The sequence below is a fragment of the Paralichthys olivaceus genome, chromosome 14 (genome assembly GCF_024713975.1).
Source record: "Paralichthys olivaceus isolate ysfri-2021 chromosome 14, ASM2471397v2, whole genome shotgun sequence".
Taxonomy (NCBI): domain Eukaryota; kingdom Metazoa; phylum Chordata; class Actinopteri; order Pleuronectiformes; family Paralichthyidae; genus Paralichthys; species Paralichthys olivaceus.
In genome coordinates, this window is record NC_091106.1 from 3,322,543 (window position 1) to 3,341,899 (window position 19,357).

At 40.3% G+C, this 19,357-nt stretch overlaps 2 protein-coding genes across 2 annotated transcripts in view; one reads left to right on the top strand and one right to left on the bottom strand.

The window, feature by feature from the left end:
• LOC109629155 (cGMP-dependent protein kinase 2) overlaps positions 1-17,494 on the top strand; it is a 28,771-nt gene extending 11,277 nt beyond the window's left edge. Inside the window, exons 11-21 of the mRNA XM_020086656.2 lie at positions 61-159; positions 497-644; positions 1,014-1,150; positions 1,962-2,051; positions 3,208-3,349; positions 3,429-3,592; positions 4,542-4,664; positions 4,970-5,032; positions 6,558-6,624; positions 7,381-7,546; positions 13,523-17,494. Of these exons, the coding sequence (XP_019942215.2) occupies positions 61-159; positions 497-644; positions 1,014-1,150; positions 1,962-2,051; positions 3,208-3,349; positions 3,429-3,592; positions 4,542-4,664; positions 4,970-5,032; positions 6,558-6,624; positions 7,381-7,476 (1,129 nt within the window). The 3' untranslated portion in view covers positions 7,477-7,546; positions 13,523-17,494. The remainder of the gene's footprint in view (positions 1-60; positions 160-496; positions 645-1,013; positions 1,151-1,961; positions 2,052-3,207; positions 3,350-3,428; positions 3,593-4,541; positions 4,665-4,969; positions 5,033-6,557; positions 6,625-7,380; positions 7,547-13,522) is intronic.
• LOC109629162 (uncharacterized) overlaps positions 10,677-19,357 on the bottom strand; it is a 30,863-nt gene continuing 22,182 nt past the window's right edge. The window contains exons 5-8 of the mRNA XM_020086668.2: positions 16,892-17,019; positions 15,007-15,128; positions 12,807-12,911; positions 10,677-12,242 (exon numbers count right to left, since the gene is read on the bottom strand). Of these exons, the coding sequence (XP_019942227.1) occupies positions 12,815-12,911; positions 15,007-15,128; positions 16,892-17,019 (347 nt within the window). The 3' untranslated portion in view covers positions 10,677-12,242; positions 12,807-12,814. The remainder of the gene's footprint in view (positions 12,243-12,806; positions 12,912-15,006; positions 15,129-16,891; positions 17,020-19,357) is intronic.

The following is a 19,357-nucleotide window of genomic DNA, read 5'->3' on the forward strand; positions in this document are numbered from 1 at the left end:
AACATAGAGAATGGTAATAAATCCTCTTTACTGTCTCTGCCTCCTCACCCTCGTCTCCAGCAATTTCAACCAAATGGTGGGAACGTACGATGAGCTTCAGTTTTACCTGAAGGAATATGTGGAAGAGCTTTCCAGGAGTGATGAGAGAAGAAACGCCCTGTGAGTGCACACTGAAAGACGGACACAACAAACACGTACAGCTGTAGAATGTTACGGTGCTTTATCTATGCCTTTTCTATGGATAACCTATAGCCTGGGAAGAAAGCACACTCAGCAGCAGATAGAACTTACATATAGCACCTGTAAGGATCCTGGTGAGGCGATCATGATGGTGACCTACTACATGTTTTATTTTCATTATGTGACATTATTGTTTTTTACAGTGTCCGATGGTTATAAACTGATTTCTCTTTGGTTTGTAATGGAGTCAGTGTATGTTTTCTTAACTAAGAAGGACTCACATTTAATCATAAACCTCCTGTTATTCTCCTCTCAGGCCGCACTCCCCTCAGATCGACTCTGCAGAGGCTCAGGAATGGAGGAGGCTGACAGAGAGGATCGCTCTCCTGCCTCCACACCAGCCTTTCCAGGAGCTTGAGGTCATAGCGACTCTAGGCATGGGAGGATTTGGACGAGTGGAGCTGGTGAGCTGCAGCAACACAAAAATGGATCCTTGCTGAATCCAATTTTTTTTTATGCCTCATCCTTCTACTTTTAGGCCAAATGGTTATCATCTCTCTGGGCAAAAATATCACCCAGTGAAATGGAAAGTTTAAATGATGAATCCTTCGGAATGCAGCTTTGCAAATATGATTGTCTTTTGTCAGTTTCTTTACGACTATCAAGTCTTGGTGATGTTAGGGTTTTGTAGTATAAAAGGTTGATTTTGACACATTTGCAGTAGAAACATTCATTTGATGTTTTTGTGTAGAATTACTCTGTTATATAATGTTATATATCTTTAGCATTGATTGTTAGTGTCTTGCTCTCCTCACTGAGCTGCTGTTTTTCAGGTGAAGCTGAAGGACGAGGACACCACCTTTGCTCTGAAGTGCATTAAGAAGATGCACATTGTGGACACCAGACAGCAGGAGCACATCTACTCCGAGAAAAATATCCTGCAGCAAATCAACTCAGGGTTAATCATAAGGTGTGGCTCACACATATCATTTCTGTTGCAAACAGCAAGATGCCGAGAGCATTTTTCATCCAACGCCTTGTTCACTTATCTTCTCCACAATGCTGCTCCCACACAAAAGGATAATTGATTGCCATTTTAAGTTTTTTTGACAAATAAGGATGTTTGGATGTCCATGTTTGTTTTCTTTGAATTGGCTGCTTTGAAATTTTTGAGGACAAATGCATTGTTACCATTAAAATACCAAGATTAATATCAGTTAAACCTGTCACCATATCTCTGGACTCCCACATTTATAACATTATTTGAGATTTAAAAAAAGTGTGCACCAAGCTTAATCTGAGCTAGTGGGAGCATGTAGGTGTTGAACAGAAGAGGCTAGAGAATGGTTAAGTCAGCCAACAGATCAGTCTCCCACAAGCCTCCAGTGCTCCTTAAAGAGAACTGTTGGTTTCTCAGTAGAGTTGCTAAGGAACCTGCTGTGGAGAATGCTGCTGACCCGGCTCCCACCCCTGCACTGAGATTTATCTGACCTACGACTTTAAACAACAAAGGCTTTGTGAAACCAGTCTGTTGACCTTCATTCAATAAGAAAAGTTCAGCCAAAATGAGCCGTTCAGACTTTTCAGTAGCACTACGCTCTTTCTTATGAAGGAGAGATGAAATGATGTAGAAAGATTTTAAATCTGAGGATGTAGTCAGAGCAAAGGTTTTGAAGCTGTTTCAAAGCAGTATGGTCGTACCCTGTTTATCGCTGCACTCTGTTCTTAAAGCAGCACGGTAGTTAACATAGAGTCACTCTGCTGTCTGTGCTTGTCTTCAGGTTATTCCGAACATTTCGGGATGATAAGTTTGTCTACATGCTGCTCGAGGTGTGTCTTGGTGGAGAACTGTGGACTGTGCTGCGAGACATGTGAGTGTGTGTGACAACTAGAGGGTAATCTGTAAAAACAACATCAGTGAAAGTTTCACTTCCTTTCTCTGGGTTGAAAGTGTCCAGTTTGTTGTACCTGCTGACAAATCATGTTTCCAGACATGACTTGACTAGACTTTTAATCTAATCTTCATTTAACCAGGAAGCTCTCGTTGAGACAATAAGGGAGACATGGCCAAAACAAGCAGCAGCACATATGAAAACTTACAGCAGAGATTAAAACACTTAGTAGCAGACAAAAGCACAACCGAAAACAAAAGTAAAAGAACAAAAGTAAAAGAACAAAAACAAACAGCTGATAGCACCACATTTCAAGATTCCAGCAACATAACAAGGCAAGTGAAAAACATTAACATCTTAAAGAATCTGCCTCTAGGTTTTTAATTTCTGGTTATAAAGGCATTCAGTGAGATTAATTCACTGCACTTATTCCAAGTCACAGGTCCAGAATAAGCAAAAGGTATTTTTCCACATTTTAAACAGAATAAAAAGAAGTTCTGAGAATGCAGAGAGTAATGTCCAATACATGTCTGCATAATACAGACACACAGGTAATAAGGGAGCAGGTCCAGAATCAACTTATATATAAAGGTGTACTAGTGACAGGATGGCCTGCTCTGGCCTCCCGTAAACTCTAACTGAGAGTTTAACTCAGAGGGATTAGCCTTAGCTTTACCAGTTGGTCTGCAGGAAACAAGTTGTAACACTGCAACAGAGCAGGGACATTCTACATTTCTGTTATAAAGCAAAAACTGAGGAGAAGTAGTTCTCACAGAATGCGAATAAGAATTTCATATATACATCTTACTTTCACTGACCACAGCAGACGCATGAGAAAACAGTCAAGCTAGAATTCAACCAAATTTACAGAAACATTTAATTCATGCATAATTCAGTCCAAGATGTGAAACCATGTGGAATACATAATGGCATAGCCTAATAATATTTGTTTGTTTACTCTGAGGTTTCTTCGTTCTTTTCCCCTGTTAAAAGTTTTTTTTGTGTAGTTTTTCCTTCCTCTTGTTGAGGGTTAAGGGCACTTCACCAACTCTTTCCTAACATGTATAAAAAAAAAAATTCCATGTTTCAATTTCTTAAACATCCATTAATTTGTTGACCTTGTCATAATCACCAGGAACTATTTCGATGAGCCCAAAGCCAGGTTCTGTACTGGTTGTGTGTCAGAGGCGTTTGATTACCTCCACTCTTTGGGCATTGTCTACAGAGACCTGAAACCTGAAAACCTTCTACTGGACAATGAGGGTTATGTCAAAATGGTAAGTCACTTGTCTTCGTCCATGTTAGGGCGATTACCTTAAAGGTCCTTTTTATCCCAATTCCTCTGTATTTTCTCAGGCAGACTTCGGCTTTGCTAAAAAGATTGGCCTTGGAAAGAAGGCCTGGACGTTCTGTGGGACTCCAGAGTACGTGGCCCCTGAGGTCATCATGAACAAAGGCCATGACTTTGGTGCTGATTGCTGGTCCTTGGGAATCCTCATATTTGAACTTCTCACTGGAAAGTAAGTCAGCAATATACAGTATAATCTCTCTCCGTTGAGATGTATGCTTTGTGAAAAAGAAAATGTCAAATGTGCCAAAGGTGTTTTTGACTGGTTATGAAACAATCATATTATGGTATTGCCCCCACTTTATAACCTACAATAGCAAAGTAGACAATCAGGGAGAAAATTGTCTTTTTCTATTAACTATTCTTAATGTCTGTTTCGGGGTTGGACCACTGGTGAGGTCAGACAAAACCATCTGCGGCAGCATTAGGGTTAGTGTATGAACGGTACTAAAACAAAATTATCATGTTTTACAGTTATCAATCATACAGCAACAAAAAGATACAATACATCATCGTCTGTCTTATTTTCACTGCATCCAAAACAAATGCACATCCTGACTAGACCCAGGTTTTTAAGACAGGAGGCTGTAGGGGCTTCAAACTAAGTAATCTGGTTTGCACACTCTTGGATGCCACAACCATGTGGTTGTTGTTGGCAGGTTTAGTTTGGTTTGGAGGTAGAGGTCCAGTGCAGCAATGATGGCAAAGTATCTGACCAGAGAAAGCACTGAGCCTAAGATTTGGTCTTTGTGTATAGGGACAAGGCTGAATTTAAAGTCCCTAATTCAGTTTCTTGTCAGTGATGTACGACTATGTTTACTGGTGACCAACATTACCAATAGTGTTTCATATCACTGAACTTAATCTCCTTGACTACTGTTTGTCATAACACCCCCCAAACGTCCTCTTCGCTCATACTTGAATTTCAATTAGTCAGTCATTCCAACTGATTTTGTCCATTTCAGCATAATTGTGCACTAGTTGTATTTGTTTACCGGATACAGTATGTAACCAAATGATCTCTGATGTTTGCAGCTTCTCCCGCCATCATCTCTTAAAAAGTGTCAGATTTTCTTTCTTTTGCAATAAACAGGAAATGTAAAAACCCGTTTGCCTTCCAGCCCACCATTTGCTGGCTCAGACCCCATAAAGGTTTACACCATGGTCCTCCATGGCATTGAGAAGGTGGACTTCCCCAAGAGGGTAGGCAAGCGTCCAGATGACCTCATCAGGAGACTCTGCAAGTAGGGTTAATCACAAACTGAATATTATCATGATCGAATATGAGCGAATGTGGCTCAGTCTGAAAAGAGATCACTGAAAGTAATTTTTGGTGTGAAGAAAACAAAGCAGAATCATTTGGAATCAAGCACTTGATGATTATATTGCAGTGTTATTACACCAGAACATCAGTCATGCTGACATGAGTCATTTAACATTAGTCACATAGATGTTACTGCATTTATTAGTTCAGGTTTAATGTCATGTAAACAATGCACAGGTTATTAAACCTGACATTAAACCAGTATACGTGTATTTTTCCTCTCAGGTTAAACCCAGTGGAGAGGCTGGGGAACAAAAAAAATGGCATCATTGACATAAAGAAACACAAGTAAGTTAACTCTCCAAATGATGCTCTCTATTCCTTTAGATGTTTGAAAAGAAAACCGCTGCACAACACGAGGAAATGAAATAGGTTTGTTTGTTTGGCAGAAAGTGTTGACATGATTATATAGTGCAGTGATGGTGTTCCTGTTAGCTTTAACATTTTGTTTTTTAAAATGGCATGTTGTTGGCTAACTGTTATGATACGAGGGAAAATTGTGTTTTTTTCCCTCGTATTGTTCAGTGAGTCCAACAAAACACCCTGAGGGTGGCTCATACATAACATTACTGTCCACACAGGCTGTCATTGTCATCTCTGAGGGTGGGAGCACAGAAACAGTGAACCACAACCTCATTGTGTAACACAGGGACAAGGAGAAACAGATGTCCCAGATACAACTCTACTTGTATTATTGCTGTTTCATCGTGACTGTATATTTAATATTGTTTTGATCCCTGTCCCCCTCATTCTGCACACCAAAGTGTCCTCGGGCAAGATACTGAACTCCAAATTGCAGTGTCAGCAGTGTATGAGTGATGTATGACAGATAAAGAGCAGCACATAGATGCATTGTATGAATGTGTGAATGAAAACTGTACTGTAAAGTGCATTGAGTCTTCAAGACTAGAGAAGCATTACAAATGCAAACATTTATAATTAAAGTTTTTTGGTGGGGGGGGGGTCCTAGCTGACTTTAGGTAAGATGTGGTGTACACCCTGGACAGGACACCAGCAACAAATCACATTCACACCTACAGTCAATTAAGAGTCATTAAGGCATTGTGTGGACTCATAGAGTCAATTTATGGACTGACAAAGCAACTGGCAGACCTCAACACAGTGGTCTGAGGACCTGCTGTACAAACCCCACTGCTACAGTGCCATATTACACCTGATGGGATGATTGATGACATAACTCAGTCGTGACAGACATGTATTGAGTGAGTCAGAGTGGTAACTCGCTGTACGTTAGAATGGCAGCCATGGTGAGATGGACAAGCTACATTGTAACTGTAATTGGTGGAAGAGAGGGGCTTACAAATGATGAGGCAGCACTAGAGAGGAGGAGGCTGGGTATGTGTGGTGAAGTCAATAGTTGTAGTTCATGACTTTGATGGAGAGGGATCCAGCCCTGTCACACATTTCCTAAATTACTCAGACTCTTTGTTGTCATTATCTTACGAGGGAAATGGGACTCATATCTGATTATTAACTTTCAGTGGGACCAAGACAATCTGTCATTAGGAGAAAGGCTGGACCTGCTAATTTCGCAGTCAGCAGTCTGTGTTAACCATGATGCTATGAGGCAACATTCAAAGCTACTTCAAACTGAATTCATGTAGACAATGACTCCCTCCCTCCCCCTGAAACGGTAACTCTAGATCAAAAGTGTTGGAATCATGTGCCAGCACAGAGACCTGGTGTTCCTCCATAACCCAACAAAAAGTTAAAAGTTATGGTTAAGAGCATAATAATTGGAGAAGTAGTTTCAAATGAATCCATCCATGAGATTTCTATATAAATTTTCCAGGTGGTTCCGGGGCTTCAACTGGGAGGGGTTGAGGCGCCGCAAGCTGCCGTCTCCACTGAGGAGAGAGGTGAGACGATCAGCACTGAACGAGCACAGACAATCATGTTTGTAGTCAAAACATTTCAGTGAAATAAAATACACGCTTGTGTGACAATGTGCTTCTAACGGCTCCATTGAGAATATGCTGATCAGTGAATTATTAGTGACTTAAGTGATTTAAAAAACTGGAGAGTATCTGTTGAAGGTCTGACATTATTTCAATACAAGTTAAAAAGGTGATTGGACAGAACTAGAGTATGGGTTGCCATGAATGAGACTTTTCTTATAATCTGATAAAATAAATAAGCACATTTTTTTCTGACATAAATGTTAGGGAGCAGTTAAACATAATCCCACACAATTTTGATCTATTATTATTTGATTTATAGCCACATCTGTTTATAGTGGTCAAACACATTGTGTTGTACTTAGTATTTCAATTAAGTTTATTTCTAACATGTGATTAAAAAATGTTTTTAAAGCCATAACCTCAGAGATTGGGTTCTTTCTGGAGGTTTTTAAAAAAGAAGTCACGCCTCAACAGCAGCTCTTAAATGTAGTTTATGAGTACGAGTCAGGTTTCACTGGATTGTGTTGAAGTTAAGGGGGGAATGAAAGTAACTAATTGAATACTTTTTTGAATATACAGTGTCTATGTTGATGTGTTGAATCATGAATCCAGGTTTATCATATCAAACAGTCATGTGTATATATTGGCCCCCCCAAATGCCATTGTACTTGTGGACGTGATGTGATTTCATGGTGATTTTCCTTGTTTCTGCAGGTAAAGGGGCCGATGGATCACAGTCACTTTGACATGTTTCCTCCTGACACAGAGGAGCCTCCTGACGAGCTGTCCGGCTGGGACAAAGACTTCTGAGGACACTGATCATTTTAAATACGAGCAACCGCAGTGGATGTGGTTCCTGAAGCTGCGGTGGGTTTGCGAGGTAAGATTTAAAGCAAATTCAGAGAAATTTTAGGCTTTGGGGACAGAGTGTCCACTTGGGTAACAGCTGCTTTTAGGGTCAGTGGTTAAGGTCAGGGTTAGGTTAAGGTTAGGCTAAGGTTTAGGATTAGTATTTCTAGAAAATGAATGGCAGTCTATTGAGAGTCACGGTCTTCACTTGAAAACAAATATTAATTATTTACATCACTGAATAGCTTTTTAACTTCCTCTCAATGTGTGGTATAGGTGCTAGTGTTCACCTAAAACTAAACACTTGGTAAAGTGTGTGTGTGTCACTATTGACTTATCTGACTCTATTTCATCAGGTTAGTTGGCAAAGTGTCTTCACTTCACACTACAGAACAAGTATGGACACAGTCATGTGTTAGTTTATATATTGGTGGGGGTGGGGGTAACCTTTGTGTCTGTTCAGAGATGATCACTGGGGTCAGATCTGAATGTTCTGGGTTTATCGTGTTTGAATGTTACTCCCCTGGATCAGGATTCTCACGAACAGTCTGCTCATTGTCTTCCTCCCAGATTGAAAGAAATGTTGGATTTCTGCCACAGATTTCTCAGAGTGTTTGTTGGGTTGTTGGGATAAAGAGTGATTCACCAGGAGAATCAATAAAACATCAAAATAATCCAATGTTATCATAATCTGATTTTATATGTATATGTTTTTTTCTTTAATTATCATTATTATCTTTAATTTTGAATTGATACTAAATAGGGTCACACAATATTGAACTGTAGAATAGGCATTATAAGAAGAATAATCTGTAAAAAAAATAACAATTTCATACAGTAATAACAATGATCAGTGATGACATTTTAAATAGGGAGCTTTGAGATCCCTTTTCTGCTTTATCTTGGGCAAATTGTTAACTGGCTCTTAAAGAAATAACACAAAATGTACAGATAACTGTCCATTTAGCTGATGGTCCAAGTTTGAGTCAAATATAAACTTACTATTTAACTTACTAACTAAAATATGTTTAAAAAGGAAGGCAAGGTCATTTAATTTAAAAAGCACATTTCATCCACAGAGGTAGATTCAAGGTGCTTTACAGACATCAAAAAACAACATAGAGACAAAATTTAAAGAAAACTATTTCAAATCTGAAAGCACAGTTAAAAACTCTTTAAGAAAAATAATAGTTTAAAGAGTTGTATATATGATATGTATAGGATAAGCCTCCCCAAACTAGAGACTGTCTTTTTCTTATGTTGTTTTTCCACTAAGCCTCATTTGTCCCCGATTGCATTATTGCATATATACCTTATGCAATAATGGTATGAGCTGGTAAAATAGCTGCGCTAAAGTGAATTAAAAACGTTTTCAACCTGGTTTTAAAAATTGCAGAGGATGGAGCATTCCAAAGATCATCAGGCAGCTGGTTCCAGTGCTGTGCTGCCAATGACTAAAAGCTGCTCTCCATGTTTGGACTGTGCACCACCAGCAGACCACTCCCCAGTGATTATGGTTATATTGGACTAAAGTAACAGATTTCTTCACTTAATTTCTTCTTCAGATTCTCATGTGTCTGATGGCTGCTCTACATTCAACAGTTCAAATAAGTTGTATTTGCGTTACAGTAGCATAAATATGGAGCGTGCAACAGCTTTTTCATATCGCACCAACCAGCATGTGAAATTAATTAAGAGGCATAAACTTTGTACCATAGTGAAACAGAGGCTGTGCATCAGACAACATGTGTTGCTGAAATATCAGATTAAAGACCAATCAGATACAGGCAGTTGGGGGCAGGATATTTACGGAGAGGAAGCATTACCGACAGCCAACACAAGATGTCAGCGTGGTGCCAGTACAGATGTAGGCACAGAGGTTCACAGTGGATTCATCAGTGGATTAACAGATGTGCAGGTTGCAGCAGAAGAGGCTGAACTTCAGAATCTTTCAGCAAAAAGAAAAAGTACAGTGCAGGGATTTGGCACATCACTGCTATGGTTCAGAGTCTTTTCCATGTCTATGTTTCTGCATCAACCAAAGCCAAATTATTATTTCCTGCTCACTTCTTCTGATCAGAGATGAAAAGGAATCTGTCACCATTAAGCTATTATGGGGCCTTTACTGTTTCACTAGCAGTACCTGTTGTATACATACTAACTTCCATTGACCTTGAGCAAGGCACTCAATGTACACTGCCTGCCACACCCCCCACTGCTCCTCAAACTGTCAGGACAGCTCGAACCTTCAGCACCAGTTTCCTCAAGGAGGCTCAGTCCACCCTCTGTGGTTGTAGTTACTCACTGTGGCCACACGAGGCCACTGAAGACCAACTGTTAATATAACTTAAGCGCACAACCGTTCAGCAACAATTAAATGTAACATGTGGTATGAATAAGGAACAAATGTTATGAGTGAGTCATGAAAACTGACACAAACAGGGCTTTAGTTTGGAATAGCAGGAAAAGCACAGGTCTTAGTGGGTTGGCTCATGCATAGCTACAGGGCTCATGATAAGAAACAGTGATTTTATAACAGCATCACTGCTCCGTCTAGTGCCTTTTGATTAGTTACCTAATCAAGCCATGTCAATATTATTGTTCTTCATCTAATACTCCAAAATACTGCTTAATTTTAATGTTATTAGGTTTCTATCAATGTTTAGTCTTCTTTTAAATGTACAGTGTGTAGAATTTAGTGATATCTAGTGTTGAAGTTGCATGTTGCAGCTGAACACCCCTCACCTCACCCTCTCCTTCTAAACATGAAAAAGAACCTGTGGTAGCCTTTAACTGTCAAATAAACTCAAAAGGTGTTTAGTTTGTCCAGTCTGGACTAATGTAAAAAAACATGGCGGCCTCCGTAGAGAGGGTCCCCTCGATGTAAATATAAAGTATTTAAATATAAAGGACCTTTTCTGGGGTAAAGAAAACTACAATTCATACAATTTAGATGAAACAAACCAGTTAAAACATCATGAGAATTATTCTACATTAACTTTCTGCCAATAGTTCCCTTAGACCTAAATCTTACACACTGGACCTTTAAGCTATACACGTGTGATCTGAAGTTACTTATTAACTATTAATTACATTATTAGTATAATTACTCCATGTGCTGCTGGTGCGAAATCTGTGTGCAAAATCATATCACACATAGGTAGGTTCTTTAGATTTAACTTTATTTTGAAAAATAAATTTTAATATTGATGCCATACATATAAAACATATACAGTTGTCTGACGTCCTGCAGATAAACATCAGCATCATAATTTACACACAAACAGTTTAAAAAAATTAACACACATCCCTTTTTTTACTGAATTATAGTACAGTATACAGTAAATACTTTTAGTAAATATAACAATGTCGTATCCATCTGTGTCATGGCAATAATAATACTACCGTAGCAACACAATATAAATGTTCTAATTCTTTTCTGATAATGACGCAAGTGTCAGAGTCACTGATATTTCAAATTGGCAAAAAATAATCCAATGCTTAAATTTGCACAAAAAAGTCAAATTTTAACATACATTTAATCATATATTTGTACATATAGACCTTGTTCTCTAGTGTTGTCTGCACTGATCTCAATAATTTTGTATTCTTGGGTCGGGAGTTCATTGCCCCCATTGATGTGACAAATCCAACAAACGTTGGGGAACAACACTCAGGTTTAGTCCCCCCCCGCCCCCAAAAGCATTCACGATGTTGCTCCTGGTCGTTCACATGAAAAGTGAACAGCTTGAGAGAAAACGTTCAAACTTCAAAGTCTAATGGAAACCCCTCTGCAAATACCCGGCCAATCACTGCATCAGAGTTGCCTTTGTTGTTGGATTATCATTAATCCTGGGATGTCAGAGGCCTTAGTATTAATGAAGTTATGTGAAATCATAAAGTATTATTTAAACGCCCTCAGCCTTTTCTGTCACCATAGCTCCATCTTGTCTAGAGAAAGACGACAATAAAGCAACACTGGGAAAGAGGATAAATCGCAGTGCTTCAGGTGTCCAAGACAAGCTCTGCACGTCAAGAAACATAAAACCTTCTATCGTAAGAGTTTATGGGCTGAAAATGAAGAATAACAGGGGTTAGGCCAAGCTGCTGTTTATCAGAGTTCTAGTGAAATGAAGCAGAACTCTCTGCTGTGCAGTCACAGTATTTGGTGTTTAAAATGTTACACAAGTCAAGACGGCAGCCTGTGGAGAGGCTGTGCCCTCTGTCCGACATGCTATCTTCAGCCCATATGTTAACATGATGTATGTTTCATACGGTCCATACACACTGCACGTGTTAGCTCTGCATGCACGCCAGTTATACAACATCACATACACATATAACAACATCTTACAAGATGAACAGTCGAAATATAAAAAAATGAAATATGTGTATGCTTCACATTAGGTGGATTATTACAGATTTTGCAGCGTCTGAATGGGAACCTACACTGGTGTAAATAGTATTAACAGACAATATATATTACAATATAATGCAGTTCATTTACAGTATGTCACAGTGTAGATGTACAATTCAAAATGCACAGTAGGCTCACTCTCATCTCATTCTCCTTTACAAGCAGCAAACAATCCTCATACATCCCTCGTACAAGAGTCGTCTCTTTTAATTCCCTCAGTTTCATCCGTCTTTCCTCTTCCTGCCTTTTTCTCTTCCACTCTTGAACCACCTCTGCGTCACTTCCCCACGTGAGACCGTCTTAATCTGATCTGAGGAGGAGACAAAGACGGAGGGTCATGTTCACAGAAGTGCTGACTCCAGCGGATGCATGAACACTAAATTACACCAGTCTATGTCCTGTGGGGTTCAGATAGTTATCAGCGAAATCAGGATACTAACAACAGTGCTTGGAAGTTCAGTATGGACTCATTATATACTGTGAGGACCCTCAGCAGGCCTAGCCTGCAAGAGCCTGATGGGAGTTTGGTCATTAGGGAGATTCACCTCAGGGAGGCTGCCTCATATGAGATGGCGGCATTCAGCAAGTCCCTCTCTCCCCCCTGTATATATATATATATATAAATATATATATTACTGGTGGTTTGGACACAGATTGATGGTGTTGTTCTGGTAGAAAGTTGGAAATGATGACATGAGACTTAACATTTGCGGAACTTATTTATCAGATTTTGACCCGGACCTATGCATATTTTCCCCTTGAACAGGTTTGTTCATTCTTGCAAACTGGTTATTTTCCCAGGTTGTACCTGATTCTTCATATAGAGCTTTATGTGTAGCATGGCTGAGGGAAGATAAACAGTTATCTGCACTACCTGGATATTTATTGTAGCCATGGGAAGTCCATTTTGCTCTGGTGGCCCAAGACAATCATGGAGTTCCTGTTTCTGCTGGCAGGTTCTACTGGTCCCAGATCAGGCCTGTATAGAAGAGGAGACAGTAATTAATGGGAGTATTTATGAGTATTTATGGTCGACATCTGATACGCTCCCTTAGTTTGCATCACAGCAGCTCGTCCATGAGAAAACATTTATCGTCCAATATTCCCACATAGTCAGGAGCCCCGCAGCAGGGCGGCATGCATGTCTCAGCAGGAGGGTGCTGTTGTTTTTAATGAATCCTGGACAGCGGCCATATCTCTCGCCAGGCCTGAGCTTAAATCCACAGGGGAACTCTCCCACTCCTCCAGGCATACCTCAGGCCTGACTCTGCAACCCCCTACCCTCCTCTCGCTCAGTCCTTCTGGGCCGGTGCCAAATCCCGGTCAAGACGCAGGGAGAGGCTGAAGGGCCAGCGGTCCTCCAGCTCCCATCAAATTCCTCCACTGTACAACCTCTCACATAAAGTAAATCCGCACTGACCGCTCTCTCAGGCTGACGCAAAGAACTCCTTTTTATCTCCATCTTCCAGGAACCTGTCACACGTCTGTGACTTGCCCCAAAAGTCACGTAAGCTGTCACCAACTTTCCCCCTCATGCTGGCTTTAATTCACTGCAGCTAAATGACTCGCATTCCTTCTCTTCTTTTTTAGGTTTCGTCCAACACACGGGGGGACAGAGCCCAACTTCTTTTTTCGCTGATGCCATTCCAACCCAAAAAGGACGAGAAAGCAGCAGAAAAAAACAAAGGACACTAAAGTTTGGGATTTATCACGGACTTGCATTTCTCAACATTTCATACATTTTTGAATAAAAGGACAGAGAAAGCAGGATGAAGGATTAACCCTCTTCTTTTATTTTACCAGACTTTTTGAATAATGAGAATATGTGTCTGTATTTTGTGTGATTCTTTTCTGTTGATACAGTAATGTATTGCCTGGAAAACTCTCACTGAGCAAAAATTTTAAAATACAGTTTGACTGAGTACTAAATCCATGTGATTCTAAATAAGCCTCTAGAGCCATATATTTTCTTTGGCTCACAGCTGTCCCAATATTATGGTATGCACTGAAAAGTACAAGTAATTGGATCCAGAATTGGAATGACTATCTTTATCAGTGAGGTGTGTCCTTCCTCAGTGATATTATTTCACATATTGAGCAAATAATTCAAATTCAACGGAATGAGAGAGGGATTTGAAAGGCAGGAGACCAAAACAATGACCTGGAAGAGGCAGCATAAAATGGAGAGAAGACAGAACCTTTGTATACAAAGCTGAGAATATAAAGAAAGACAGTATTTAAAATAGTTATAATAAAACATGCTGCCAATAATGCAACTGCAAAAATAATGTATATGATGCAAGAAGTAATAGAATGTGAGCACATTGTTTTCCAGCTTTTAGGATGGTTAGATTTTTAATTTTTCAATGGTGACCAAAGAAATGACCCCACAGTGCCTGGTAAGTAATATTTAGTATCTGGCAGCACAAAGATATAGAGTGCTACAGCAAATCAGATTTGAGTCCAGGATTTTCATTTCACGTTGCAGTTAATGCTAAAGGAGCATTTCCTCAAAAACACAAAGCTGCAAGAATGCTGTTGTTCAAAATATTATTTGATAGCATTAAGATTTCCCTTCACTGGAAGTGGCTTCAACCAAACCAGGAAAAACTTTAGTTGTAATTTCGGTAACACTTTATATTTATTTATATTTATAACACACAAAGTGAACATAATAAAGCACTTGACTGTAATTCATGTACAACAACTTCCTTACTTACCATCAATAAGCAGTAACTAGGAGGTTATTAAGGGAAAACTGTTAATCAATGGAGTAGTTGCAGAATGAGGTCATTAAGAATAAGGCATTAATAAGTGCTTTATAATGACTAATAAAGAGCCAATATATCAACCATTAACTAGTTGCTTATTAGCATGGATATTAGAGGCATGTGTTCCCTAATATAAACTTAAAACACATGACAGGTAATCTTCTATTTCTATAGAATAACAATAAAATTGCATAAAGTAGGTAAGTGAGGAAAAATACTAAAACACCAGAAAAAAAGTCTTATGGAGATGATCAAGTTTACAGAGAGTATGGGCTCAAAGTTGGAATGTGCGGAGCTCCTCACCTGTAGAGTTGTGGGCAGGACATCTTCAGTGAGGCGGAGGTCAGTCCCAGCCTGCTCTGGTTCCTTAGCTTAGTTTTCCTCACCAGGTCTTTGACTCGGCCCCAGGTGTAGTTGTCACTCAGCTGCAACCAAAGACATGCAGGTAGAAACCTTTATATGAGAGCTCAAGATGTTTTTTTCTCATTAGATCTGAGGGCAGGAGGTTGGTATTTTGCTTGTAGAAGAAAAGAAGAAAAAAAGAAAAGCAGCTGTAAAATCTTGAGAAGAAAAATACTAGAGTGCTCTATGAGGCTGAACAGCCAACAGCTCTCCAAAGCCAATAGCGCATTGAAAATCGACATCTGTCAGCACTTGAAGGCCAACGTCTTGGTGTGTCAGGGCTCTGAGGCCCTTAACATTGACAGGTCTATTAGATTAATATACTGAGGTTTTCTATGTAGTGTTTTCACTTTTAGAAAAATCATTTCAAGTAGTTTTAACTTTGAGTACTACCCTTGATGCTTTGCCCTTAATGTGAGACGTCTACTGATAAGAAGCTCTACAGATTTCCTTTAGTGCTGTCTGAAAGAGACAACCACAGCGCTGAGGAATCTGGAATTGATGATGAGGGTCAGACTAATGTGCTAGAGGAACAGTGTTAGTCTATCCTCTGGTACTGTTGAGAGAAGAGTTCCAGCAAATAGACAAAAAACAGACATCAAAATTAAACATAGGGTCCTTGGGATTCCCACAAGTGCTGTAAAGCTCAAACTATTTCATACATAAAGGGATATTGAGATCTTGTCTGTTTGTTCTTGTTAACAATTGTTAATAAGTGAAGTTCAATAGCAAAGTTCTACAACGAAAACTGCACCAACAACTTTATTCACGAATGAAGACTATGAGGAAATTGAAGGCTTTGGAAGAAGCTGGTAATGGGACATGAACTTAAAATGTATTCATCTAAAGTTTGGAAAGAATCAAACAAGCAAGCTAAAAACAAGAGGTGTTGTGTTTGGAGCAGCAATCTCCTTCCTGCTACTTGGGTTACTGTCGGTTCCCACAGCTGAGGCCAACGCTGAAGGAGAATCACCGCTCCACACCCCAATAAAGTACTTCATTCATCATGTTTCATCAGTGAGCGTGCCATGCACACAGTAAACAGAGGATGTGGATGTTGGGAAACTTTATCTTGCACCCGACACAAAGAGGCACCAAGCAGGATGCAAATATCTTTGCTTTCAGACCAACTAATTTGTCCTTTTCCCATCCAGTGCTCATGTTGTTTAAATAGCAATTGACTGGTATAAGGTGTGGTCAGGCACACTGATATTTTCAAGCGAGGGAAAGCAGAGGAATTATGTGAATGACCAACAAAAACTGGAACTCTGAAGTCGATGTGTTGTTTATGTCACCAAGACAGTAACATGCACCTGCACAGGCAGGTGGACAACACATGGTAACACACACAGATGGTCTGCTCATGTACAAAGTAAAACCATTTCCTCTGCAGAGAAGAATTCCTCCAACGATCTGACAATGTGCAAGTGCAGCTGGCTTTCAAAGGGAGCAGAAGATGGCTTGCTTACAAGATGCTCACTCTGGTTTGTTGCATGATTGGGGATGATTGCATAATCTTGGATCCCCCCCGCCATTCTAGTGGATAATAATCTCTCAAATTAAGGCATCCCTTGATAGCATCGCAATCAGTTCTTAAAGACATTATTTTTCAAAGAAAGACAGTCATTAAATGCTGACTTTATTAGTGCAGGTTCCTTAATACTGACAGTACTTGGCCTCATGTGTCTTCATGAACAGGTCCTTTGTATTGGAAAAACATGGATTACCCACTGATAGAATGAATTTCCTTGTTGCAGTGGGCCTATAACATGTGCACATGACTCACCCTGCGCTGGGGGATGGAGAGCCCTTCCGTGCTGTCCCCGAGGAAGCGTACCTCCCCCTCAGTGTAACTCCTTCGGTTCAAGCTTCTCCTCCAGAGCGGGACGGGTGTCAAACCCTCACTCCTCAAGTCTGAAACACAAATCCCAAACGTGGAGCGTTAACAATGTGTGCGTGGGAGAGTTTTCTCGGGTGATGCAGTTGATTCCTTTTAGTTATTTGGTCGTGCAGTCAACTGCTTCTGAGAGACGCGCGTCTACCAGACGCCCTTGGGAATGAACTTTGTACTGTTTTTATATTTGCACTGAGAGGGAAACACTCGATGACTTTTAACTTTAATTGCCTTTTTTTGTTTTGCTAAAATTTTCAAATGTCAAACTGGCTTTGTATCCTCATCATGATGAGTTCTGAACACCAACATATTTGCCAACCAACCTTATTATTCTATTACCAATGTTGTGTATATCCTCATTTCCTCAACCATATTTGCTGTAAAATTAATTAATTAATACCTAAACATTACTTTATCAGGGCTGTACATTTCTTTACAGCAAAGGGTGAGATGTTCCCGGCTACAATAAATATGTTGTGTTTTTATTCCCATTAATTTCATGATTCACATCTTTGCTTTTCCTATTGGTACATGTAAATGCTTTAGGGTGGGGTCTGTGATCAACAAGTCTTAGCTTTTTTCACTGAAAGCAGCTGTTTGCTAAGTTTGATGAAGCCCTGATTTCCAAACCTGCATACCAGAAAGGCTTGACCCAGTTCAGTTTACGAACATCACAATAAAAGCCAGTTTCAGTCAAACAGGGGCAAGGCATGTGCACACTGTAAATGGTCACTGTGACTTAATTACAGTGTTCAAAGCTGTATGTTGCACGTTTGTGAGGTGAAGTGTCCATGTGCTAGAGGCCTGCTGAGGGGGGAGTGATAGCTGTTATGACAGGCTGTGATAGAAATCAGCACAGGCCTGTTTTTTTGTTTCTGTTCATTCCACTCCCACTTCTCCCATTAACATGTAAACACCACCACCGCTTCTATAACATGGACTCAGTTCCTGCTGCTCCTGGCACCATGTTGTTGGTGTATCAACATATACACAATACAAACTTGGAATGATCCTCCATGAACTGCCTTTTCCACCTTTTAATACAAAAATCCACAATTTCAATCCAACCCTAACCTTAACCCTCCAGTTCCACAAACCAAACAGAAACCATCTTCTCTCTTTCACTTTCTCTCACTCAACAATGTATCCTTTTGTTTCTGTGGAAACAGTCCCAAACCATCTGAGGATGGTATATGACAATGAAGCTCAACACTTAACCAAAGACAAAGAACAACTCTCTACTTTTAGGAACCCAGTCAGGGACCCCCCCTTCTCCCCTTACGTATAAGCCTCTCCTCCAGATCCCGTTTCCTGTCCATCAGAGGAAGAACCGAGGCATTCCAGAGTCCATGGGACATCGTGTGTTCCCGTCAGGATGCCAGGAATTCCGTCAGGGTCTCGCTCGAGTCATAATTTCATCTTCCCTGCGGGACTGCCGAGCTGTCGCTCACCACCGCTTTCTCAGGCAGCTCCGAAAAACACAACTGTAATGATAACATTTGGTGGGGGAGATGGCTGTGTTCCCGAAATGACCAACATCACCTGGAGCGTGGGTCTGATGACAAGGTAAACACTGAGGCAGAAAAACATGTGAGGTCGCTCAAGGGTCAGGATGTGAAACTCTAGCACTGCTGAAGCTTTTTTAAATGACATTGCTTGTTAGATCCATTTCAACAGTGTGTCACACTGAAAGGAATATGTGGTTGTGCGTGTGCGTATTTGTTGACACATCCCACTGGAGCAGGTTATTAACTGCTGATCCTACTAGTAATTAAACACTAAATATTAATTAAGGGTTAGTTTCACTGACCTCCAGGGCATTCAGCTGCATATCATAGACTCAGAGCAAACAAGACTGTGTGTCTCAGAGAAACACAATCTATGACTGTGATGTTACTGTATCTCTCTAGGCTGACATAGGCCTAGAACCCCAGTGTGCGTTCACCTATCCGATCAAACTGCTCTCACTACACTTCCACCCTCACATTCATCTCTGCAGCTCTTACCACTGCTTGTGTTAAGTTTTCTGTTACGAAGTTAAACTCCATACACGCAACTGTGGTAAATGCTGAGTGCTCGTCAGATCGACTAGCAGTGATCTTCCTTTCTCTGAGGAGGATTTCAGAAGAGTTGCGTCAGACAATTCCCAAAACGGACAATCCAACAGTCACCCCTGTACGCATAGAGTGACCCAACGTGAAAGAGGGAGCGCTCCCCCTGTTTCTTTTTGTGTGAACTACTGCATGCAATACCACAAATGACTTTGGGGAAAGACTGTCATTATCTCTATTTGTACACTTAATCGCATCAAGATGACAAAAGGAACAGAATGTTTGAGCAACGTTCACACAGCGGTGG